Below are 10991 nucleotides of genomic sequence, written 5' to 3'. Positions count from 1 at the left end.
AGTGTAGTGGCACACTCACAGCCACCCCAGCATCGACCTGCTGGGCTCAGGCGATCCTTCTGCCTCAGCCTTCCAAGTAGCTGGAAGTATAGGTGTGCCCTACCGTTCCCGGCTAATTTTTTGATTTATTGTAGAGATGAGGTCTCACCAAGTTGCCCAGGCTGGTTTCAAACCCATGGGATCAGGCAATCCCCTCACCTTGGCCTATGGGCTTGAACCACCACGCCTGGCCCCACTTTTGATGGTTCTATTGTTTGTTTTTCCTTTGCATGTGGGTGGGGACACTTGTCTCTTTTAACACCGCCTGCTGATGGGTTACAGTGAGGAATCAGCAACCCGGCTGGACAGTTGGGTGCCCGACACACCAGAGGTTTAGCATGGTCTATCAACTCTTCAGAGAGTGATTCACTCATCCTGCTTTATTTATTTATTTGAAATTAAGTATATTGGAGGTTTACGACATGGTGTTGGGGGATATATACGGACAGTGAAATGGTTACTACAGTGAAGCAAATTGACAGATCTATCATCTCACATGGAGCTTGACTTATTTTGGATACATGGATGGGCTCTGTAGACATGCCAGAGCAGACTTCCTTTTAGATCAAGGTTCTGTGTGTATGACATGTGCTTCCTGTACTCTACATGCACAGCTTTTCAGTGAGGAAGGCAGCAGACTCAGTCAACCAACTGTTTATTATGTCTCTGCTGTGTCCCAGGCAGTGTGCAGCTTTGGGCAGTGAAAGGAGCATGAGTTTTGCAGAGATCTGGATGGGATCCTGGCCACACTATTTACTAGCTGTGGAACTTTGGTCAGGCTCCTAAACCTCTCGGAGCCTCGGTCTCCTTGTTTGTAAAATGGAAATGGAAATAACCCTGTTATTACTGAGGATAAAATGAGATAATCAGAACAATTATAATTAATATTTATAGAGCACTTCTGATATGTCAAAGTTTTTTTTTTTTTCAGAGTTAGGGTCTCACTCTGTTGCCCTAGCTGGAGTGTAGTGGCATGATCAGAGCTTACTGCAGCCTTGATCTCCCAGGCTCAAGCGATCCTCTGAGTACTTGGGTCTACAGGCGTGAGCCACCATGCCCAGCTACTTTTTAAAAGTTTTTTTGTGGAGACGCGGTCTCGCTGTTTCTTAGGCTGATCTTGAACTCCTGGCCTCAAATGATTCTCCTGCCTTGGCTTCCCAAAGTGCTGGGATTACAAGTGTGAGCCATCATAGCCAGCCTCGAAGTTTTATTTAACAAACATTTATCTGGAACTTATTATATATGTTACCAATTTGTTTAATTCTCAAAATTATATAAGATAGGTTTAATTATTATTCCCACTTTAAAATAACTTCAGGCACAGGAGAAACATAAGACAGCAAATTAAGGGCCAGGAATTCAGCAGGTAATCTACCATGCACGGCCTGTTAACTCTAGAGCTTGGAGCAGACAGAACTTTGTCCACTCAGAGCTCTAAGAAATGGAAAACGATATTGGAGAGCAGTATCAAAGTAAGAGAAAGATGTGTAACAGGCATGTTTGTTCACATTTATGGTATCAAAACAACATCTTACATTCCTTTACTATTCCCCCTCTGTACCCAACATTGTGCAATGCTCAGGCGTACCCCTTGTTAAATGAGTAATTGTGCTAAGCACCATCTTGGCCCAGCCCTTCCACGGGCTTCACTGACCTCAGGTCCCTACACAGTGCCCAAGAGGGACTGTTCCTTTACCTGTCTCATCGCTGTACTCCCCATCAGGACACTCCACACACTCAAAGCAGCAGGTGGGCTCCCCCTCAATGATCCCTTTCCGGGTCCCTGCCAGGCAGTCCCGGCTGCAGTTGGAGAAGGGCACCTGGAAGATGGAGAGCACAAAAGTGAGTGGCTGCAGCTGTGGGGTCAGGGGCCAGTCCTGAGCTCCTCCAGCACATGCAAGGGGGAGTTTGGGCAGAAGGACCAGTGTGGCAGAGTCCAGGCCCATTCCAGGCAGAGGGAGGTCCAGAAGTCCTTGGTCCTGTTAGCTGTGAAAGACACAGAGGCTCATGGGTGTACACACACGTGTGCGCACACTTGCATGACAAACACACATACACAGCTAGTGAATTCTATGCCATTACTTTTCACCACTTGAATACAGATGAAAAAATACTAAAAAAAAAAAACTAGCAAACAAATTCAAAGGACAGAAACAAGAAACAAAAATCATGACCATGTTGGGTTTATGCCAGGAACGCAAACAAGTTTCCTATTAGAAAACCCTGTATCATTCGTTGCATGAACAAATGAATGGAGAAAAATCCCATATCATCAATAGATAAAGAAAAAGCATTTGATGAAATTCAACATAAAAACTTAGTAAAAAAGGAGTAGGAAGAAATATCTTTAACTTGAAAAGGGTAACATAAAAAAATACCTTACAGTAAACATCATTCTATATGAGAAAATATTAAAAGCATTTCTTTTAAAACAGGGATGCCTACTATGACCACTATTATTTAACATTGTACTGGAGGTTCTATGTTAAATAAGAGCATAAAATCAGAAAGGAAAATTGTTATTATTTGCAGAAGATATTATTACCATCTAGAAAACTAAAAAGAGGCCAGGTGTGGTGGCTCATGCCTGTAATCCCAGTACTTTGGCAGACCGAAGTGGAAGGATTGCTTGAGCCCAGGAGTTTGAGATCAGCCTGCGCAATATAGCAAGACCTTGTCTCTACAAAAATAAAAAATAAAAAAATTAGCCAGGCATGGTGGTGCGTGCCTTAGTTTCAGCTACTTGGGATGCTGAGGTGGACGGATCACCTGAGCCCAGGAGGCTGAGGCTGTGGTGAGCTGAGATCATGCCACTGCACTCTGGCTTGGGTGACAGAGTGAGACCCTGACTCAAAATAAGAAAAGAAGGAAGGAAGGAAACCCAAAAGAGCAACCAAATTATTAGAAATAATTGGAGAGAAGCCTTAGACTGAAATGTCACAGACTACCATTGTTGTTACCGGAGTTTCATTAGTTTTTCTTGATAATACACTTTAATACACTTGCTTTTAGTTGATTTCCAGTCCTTAAGTGGCTGTTTTTGACAGTTTTGTCAATTTTATCATTGCTCTATCATTTCAGAAGTCCTGCTTCTATCTCATTCTTTGCCAGGTAATTGAGTATTTACTCTAGAAATTTATTAGTTACTTACTACCTTACAGTCTATATGTTTCAGAGATGATAAACATATCATAAGATTGAAGTCTGTCTTGCAACAGCATGTTTCTTAAAGGTAGGGAACAATTCTCATTCATCTTTGTAATCCCAGCTGCAAAGCCTTGAATAACACTTGATACATAGCAGGGCTTATACTATTTCCACAATGTTTCTTTAATAAGTCTGCCCTACCTACCTACTTTATAAGACCTCATACAAAGTTAAAAACTTTGTAATGGCTTCTAGAAGAAAATAAACAGTTGGCCTGACAAAGGAGTTTTAAAGAACTTGAACAGAAGGTGATCAATATTATCTTCTAATAAAAGAGGTATGGAAATGGAAGTACTGGACCTGGTGATCGCTAAGACTCTCATGACCCTGGGGAAGGGAAGGGAGGGAGAGAACAGAGGACAAGTCACATTGGTATGTTAAACTACAGTGACAAGGCGACCTCGGAGATGTTCTCTTAATTCTTCCTGAGTTATGGACTCACTGATCATGGAATGAAAGTGATGGACCCCTTTTCCCAAACCCACACTAGGAATGCTTCTAAATTTTCCCTATTAAAGAATGACGGTTGCTGTATCCTTTAACAAGGTATGGTAAAATAAATTTTCCTTATATGAATTTTTTATTTTTATTATGGAGGGTGTTGAATGTTATTGAATACTTTCTCTGTATTTATTGACTTTGTAGTAGAACTTTTATCTTTTATTCTGTTAAAGTGATAAGCTACATTTATGAACTTTGTGATGTTTGGTTATCATTACATTCCTATAAATTCACTGCCAACTCTACTGGGTCATGGTGTATTATATACCATATACCTTGCTGGTCTAGGTTTGTCGATATTTTATTTAGGATTTAAGAATCTATGTGTATAAATAGCATTGGCCTATAATTGTATTTGCATGTACCGTTCTGTCTGTTTTTGGTATCAAGAATATATTAGCCTTAGAAAATGAGTTTGGTAGCTTCCCTTGTTTCTGTTAGGCTGTGAAGTGCCCAAAATCTCAAAATTATAACTGCAACCAGATTGAAATGTATTTTTCTCATACATGTCTAGGGATGTGGTTCCGAGAGACACAGCACTCCATGGTGTTGGGGACCTAGATTCTTTCTGCTTTGCGATTCTGACATGTTTGGTCTTTGCCTCATAGTCCTTGGTGGCAGCCTCGGTTTCCAGAAGGCCAGATAGAGGAAGGGATGATGATGAGATCAAAGGATACTTGCAGCAGTTTCTTAAAGAAGGTCCCAGAAGCCATCACACCATACTACCACTGACATCCCATTCTCCAGGATTTCGTTGTGGGACCATGCTTAGCGGGAAAAGAAGCTGGGAGATGCTGTCTTTATTCTGGGTAGTCATGTGTCCAGCTAAAACAGAGTTCTGTCTTTAAAGCAAAAGAGGAGTGTAAATGTTGAGACCTTTAGCAGTCTCTGCCATGCCTCTTTTTCTCTTTTTCATAATGGTTAAAGAATAGGCTAAGGTCACACAATGACCCCCCTAGGGAGCTGAGAATCACATCCAGGTCAGTCTTCAAAGTCTGCACTTTTCGCTGTACCATACCCTGCTTTATATCAGTCAACACTTAGAAGAATGTCATCCTCTGAGTCCGCTTACTGCATTCTTCATCATCTATCAGCTAAAGAAAAATCCTGTCACCACAGGAGTGGGCTGAAGCAGCCAGCAGAAAGCTCCATTTTGCAAAAAGCCATGAAGTATCTCTGAGCCTTCCCGACAGCCTTATGAAAGATGTCTGTCCAATTCTGGTCTGCCTAGCTAGCTTATCTAAGTTCCAGGCCCCTAATTAAGGTATCTCTTTTACTTCTTACTTGTTGCAGCAAAACAAGGATAGAATTATTGGCAGTATAGTGTAGAGGAAGAAGCACTGAGGTCACATACACGTACCATCTGTCTGGCCTGGGAAGTCGCCTTTGCATTCCTAAACCTCAGTGTCATCAAATTCAAATTGGAGGACTGGATACAAGGATCTTTAAATACACATCTAGCTCTAAAGTGCTTTTACATCCTTGATTTTAATAACAACTTAGTGAAATATGTAGGGAAGTGATTAATATATAATTTATAGTTGCATATCAATGGTATTTTTGTGTTCATTTCTACAAAAACTATAGAAAGGAGTAGACTAGACCCTAAGACTTATTGAGTGTCTACTGAATGCTAGGATAATGGTAATACTTCCATGGAAAAATTGGATTTAACTTACAATTCTGTCAACCGTTCCAGGAACATAAATGACTACATGTGTTATTCATCTACCAGTGTTTAAACCAATGATGCACACAACCTGGTAGAGGACACTGGGCTGTGGAGAAATATACAGGAAACAGTTTCCGTGTAGGAGGGGAAATAGACATGTACCTGTTAGAGACAATGGATTATGTGCATTTATGAGTGTGAAAGATAACCTGGATGGGCCAGCAGTGGGTGAACAGGTAATAGGATAGTGATCAGTTTAGACTCCAGCCAGTTGAAATGTGTGATAATTTAGACAAGGGTATAATTAGCGAACAGAGGAGTATAACCTCTGGGACCCCAAAATCTCTATCTGGAAGAGGTCATGACACATTCATCAATGAGAATTCACCCTCTGAGGGAGAAGCAACTGTACGCTGTAGTTGAGAGCCACTATCTTTGGGGGACTTTCCTTGGGTAACCCATCCTACATAGTGGAAAACAATGACATTGCAGCATCTCACCAGAAACCCATCGACCTCAGAAGCATTTGGTAAAAAGATAAAGTTTAATCTTTGGCCATATTACAAAAAGTGGCCCAAGATGTTCAAATGTGACAATAAAAAGGCCAATGCAAAGAGAAATGTGATGAGTCTTATCCAGGCTTCCTGGGAGAGTTAAAAAGGTCGCCCCATCCAGGGTCTGTGTTCTTACAGAGGATCTGGGACCTCAGCAGCTACTATATTCGAGATCACAGAATAGCCATTATTTCAACACATCATGGGTCTTTTCCTTAAGGACATATTTAAGGAAGCCCATTGAGTGATGGGCTTCTGGTTATCAACTGGGATTCTAGATGCAGCGAATTCAGGAAAAGGGGGCCAAGCATGGTCACAAGCAGCGTCCTCTTTGTTATAGTAGGAGAATGCATTGTCCTTTAGATTTTTTGGTCAGCCCTGAGCTATTCACCTCTATCCAGGCCACGGATGATGGTGATAACAGCAAGTGACTCAGTCTGAGACATCCGCTCTGTTTTGGACTCCAGTCCCAATGGCTGTTATTGACAATTGGGGTTGAGGGCAATTCTTTGTTATATAAGAATGTCCCACATATACTGGACCCTAAGTGCTGGAGGCCATCAGTACTCCTTGGTCATTGTGGCAACCCCAAAGGCAGTCCCCATCCACTCTCACACCCGTCTTCCTTACCCTTGGCTGACAGCCACTGACTTGAGTGAGGTTTGTTTGCATAGGTAGTTGACTCTGGTTGGGGAAAGTTTAACCAAGGAAACTTTATTATCAGCTAGTGAGTCATATTTGTAAAGAATAAAAGTGTTTCAATAATAATGAGAAGGCGTGGGCTCAGGTTCTGAGGATTCTCCTCTATACAGTAACCCCTTACAGATTTTTCAGGGAGCCCCAAGAGCGCAGAGACCAGCGAGTTGAGGGAAGTGGACTCATCTTTTTGGAAGTCCAGTGGTGAAGCCAAAGGTCCACCCACAGCCCAGCATCGCTTCCTGCCCCTTGTGGAGGTATCTGGTATTCTGGTGGATAGCACCTACCTCCCTGGAAAACCCACTCCACAGGATCTTCTCCTCGTTGATAAAGAGTCTTTCTCCCTTCTTGGCATAGACGTTGTAATACCCGACTTCCTTAAACATGATGGAGCCATCCTCTGGGGAGAGGTGCCAGTTGATGATGGAATAGTTCCCTACCAGATCACCACACTCATCAAAGGTCACCCACTCCCCCATATTGTTGGTAAAGTTGAGGTGCCGTAAGTGCTTCAGGACCTAAAGAGGAACAGAGATGAATAAGTACAAGCCACAGGGCTGCCACATAACTGGCTGTGTAGGTTGTGTGCTGCACAAAGACGGCGAACCATTAATATCTTGCTCAAACCAAGTGGAGGAAACGTAACCTGAGGAAGAGGCGCCTTTTTCGAATTTACACCAAAGTTCTGGCCCGTGTTTGCACTAGCCATGAGTTCTACTTATTACTCACATTGTAAGTGGGGTGGCAAACACTGTCTTGAAGATGGGAAAGGAAAAGGGAAAGGGATACATCTCACCTGGCCACTGGCCAGGTTGAAGCTTCTGCCGGGGCACTGTCACTGTGTGGTGCCCCGGGAGGTGCACAGCTTGTAAGCCAGAGTCCATTCCTGGTGAATTCTTAGCTGGGCACTGGGGAAGGAGAGGAAGGATGGCTAAATGCTGGCAAATTCTGCACCTCCTTCTCTATGGTCCTGCTCCTGTGCAAGTGCCTTGCTGCCAAGAATCACACAGGGAGTGGAAAGAAGAGAGATATGAGGCTGTGGGTGGAGCCTGGTTATCACTATTGTCAGAGTCATGCTCATCCTCAAGTTTTTATTAAGTCTTTGTGGGTAACAAAGTCTTTGCAGAAAAAGTAATAATAATGATTACTAGCACATACTAGTCATTAACGATTAGTAGATGTGGGCTGGGCACAGTGGCTCATGCCTATAATCCTAGCACTTTGGGAGGCTCAGGAGAGAAGATTGCCTAAGCCCATGGGTTCGAGACCAGCCTGGGCAACTTGGTGAGACCTCATCTCTACAATAAATTAAAAAATTAGCTGGGTATGGTGGTGCACACCTGTAGTTCCAGCTACTTGGAAGGCTGAGACAGAAGGATCTCCTGAACCCAGCAGTTTGAGGCTGTGGTGGCCGTGAGCAGGCCACTGCACTCCAACCTAGGTGACAGACTCTGACTCAAAATAAAATAAAATAAAATTTGTAGATGCTAGTCGTTTCACCACCTTTGAGGCACAACCCTAAGTACTTTATATTCATTATCCGATCTGATCCTTGTAACAAATACTATTATTACCCTCATTGTATTGATGGGGAAACCGGGGCACAGAAAGCTCAAGTATCTTGTCCAGGGTCACAGGCCTGTGCTCCTAACTGCTCTGCTCCATTGCAGCATTGTTGGGCTCCTGGCTCTGCTTCCTCACATGTGACCCTGACATTGGTCAAGAGGAGGCGGTGGGCACTTGGCAGCTTATCTTTCATGTGGGACTGTCATGTGTCACTGACACTGACACATAGTGTGTCGTGTCGCACTATGTGAGAGTAAGACAGGGCTCAGCCTGAGAGTGTAAGGGCCTCACTTCCACTGACTCCCAAGTCTTCAGTACTCTTCCGCTTTGAGCCCACGGACTCACCTGTAGTGAAAGGACTGGGCCAGGAAGTCTGCAGGGTGTCTCCAACCTCTGTTCTGCAGTCTTTTCTCTGTTCTGAGGTTTAGCAGTCTCAGGGAGATATTTAGAGACACTGTTCTCTCTTATCATTATTTTTAAAGTACCTAAAACCCAACATCTAATTCGACACTGGGACTAAGTTTGGACTGGGTCCATCTAATGAACGGCTTTACCTGGTCTTTTCGAGGCCCAGCCCAGCACTTGTCATGTACATAAATCTGATGCGTGTGACAGACCGACCGAGCCAGCACCCTGAGAGCACCTCTCATATTCCACCGTACTCCAGAGATGGCACTGCTTCTTAACATTGATATCCATATTGACTTTATTTTTATTTTTTGAATTGATGTCTCTGTCACCCAGGCTGGAATACAGTGACATGATCACAACGATCATGGCTCACGGCAACCCTACCTGCTAGGCTCAGGCAGTCTTTCCACCTCAGCTCCCTGAGTAGCTGGGAACACAGGCATGCACCACCAAACCCAACTAATTTTTCTTTTTGAGTCAGAGTCTCACTCTATTGCCCAGGCTGGAGTTCAGTGGCATGCTCAAGGCACCCCCATCATCAACCTGCTAGGCTCTGGCAATCCTTCTGCCTCAGCCTTCCAAGTAGTGGGGAACTACAGGCATGCGTGACCATGACCAGCTAATTTTTGATGTCTTGTAGAGATGAGGTCTCACCAAGTTGCCCATGTTGGTCTCGAACCTGTGGGCTCAGGCAATCCATTCGTCTCGGCCTCCCAAAATGCTGGGATTACAAGCTGAGCCACTGAACCTGGCCTAATTTTTCATTTATTATAGAGACGAGGTTTCACTATGGTACCCAGTCTGCTCTCAAACCCCTGGCCTCAAGCAATCCTCCTGCTCTCACTTCCCAAAGGACTGGGATTACAGATGTGAGCCATCATGCCCAGCCATATTGACTTTATTTTTAAATAAAATGTATATATTAGGGAAGATTAAGTAGAGAAAAGGAGTCACTTAGATTTGCCCATGGCAACTCTGAGACTCGTTTTGGTGCAGACCACATGCACTCACTGGCACACCACTCTGGGTGCCTCGCCTAACCTGTGGTTTGTGATCCCTCACTGCTACCCTGGCTTTTGTCCCAGGCCTATGGAAGAGGGGATCCCTCACTCTCTGCTACCTGGTTCTGCAACCAGAATCGCTGAGTCATCCTCAAAAAAGGTAGAGAATGAATCCTACCAAGGGTTTGTGCTACCACGTTCTCCCTAGGCTTCCCACCTTCCCTGATGGTCACTAATCTTATTTTTGCCTTCACTGTTACTGAGTCCATAAAGCAGTCTGTGGAGAGGAGGTGTCCTAGATGTGCTCTTTCTTTTACCTCCACCTCTGCTTCTGTTCTCTCTTCGCCCTTGGGATGACCTGACCTCCTCCTACCCAGAGTGACGAACAGCCTTGTGTCTCTACTCCAACATGTCACTGCTCTGACACACCCATCCTTCCCTAAAAGGAACATGCAGCTCTTCTGCTCTTTAATGCTGCCCTGATCCTGCAGCCCTCAAAATGTCATTCCTCTCACCATTCTGGAACCTTTCCGACATGGCCACACCATCCTTCTCTAAGTTATAACCATCCCCTCCTACTTCCTGCTGGGAGCCTGCCATGGTTCAGATGAAATATGTTTCAAACTTTTCTAGGTGACTTCCAAAACCCTCCATACCTTGGTCCCATGTGTCTACAGTGACTTGTCGGTGTGAATGTTTTGTCCTAATCATACAGTCTTCACTGTCCTTCCCCTATGCCATGCTAGCTCTGTCTCTGCTCTAACATGTGTAAAGGTGATGAGAGGAATGGAGAGGTAGAAATGCCTCTTATTTGTTTGCTATGTGTCAGGCACTGATCTAGTACTCTCTGCATTGAGGCATAGGGAGGTCAAGAAACTCGCAGAAGTCACACAGCTAGTAAGTGCCTTTCCTTGTACACCATCCGGCCTCCAGTATAAATTGCTTAAGTGTCTGTGGCAAACAGTTGCCAGAGATCAGTACTATTTCCTCATTAAATATACTTTTAAAAAGCATCACTTTTAAGAAAGGGATTGGCAGTAGCTGGACTCTGCCAGGGGGGTGAGGGGAGGCACATAACATCAATAAGGGTACCTGATCTCAAACTAGGCGAAGTGGGGACCAAAGAAAGCCCCAAACTTTACCTGTACAATGACCACTTATCTACCTAATCCTGAATTGTACCCCACATCTTTAAAATAAAAAACATAAAACCATAAAAAGCATCACTTTTATTTGAAGAATACTTTAAAATGCATACGTAGCAGTAAAGCTAGAGTAGTCAGCATACATTTCCTTCCTCCTATTCAAGTTTAAGTTCTTTGGTTCTTAATATTCCAGGCAACA

At 43.8% G+C, this 10991-nt stretch overlaps 1 protein-coding gene across 1 annotated transcript in view; it reads right to left on the bottom strand.

The window, feature by feature from the left end:
• CASR (calcium sensing receptor) overlaps positions 1-10991 on the bottom strand; it is a 33375-nt gene that overhangs the window by 1797 nt on the left and 20587 nt on the right. Inside the window, 2 exon segments of the mRNA XM_021709937.1 lie at positions 1736-1859; positions 6957-7187. Coding sequence (XP_021565612.1) covers positions 1736-1859; positions 6957-7187 — 355 coding nt within the window.

Source organism: Carlito syrichta, unplaced genomic scaffold (genome assembly GCF_000164805.1).
Source record: "Carlito syrichta isolate Samal-C Ts95f unplaced genomic scaffold, Tarsius_syrichta-2.0.1 Scaffold287760, whole genome shotgun sequence".
NCBI lineage: Eukaryota > Metazoa > Chordata > Mammalia > Primates > Tarsiidae > Carlito > Carlito syrichta.
The sequence above is the reverse complement of the archived record's forward strand: the minus strand, read 5'-3'. Positions and strand labels throughout refer to the sequence as shown.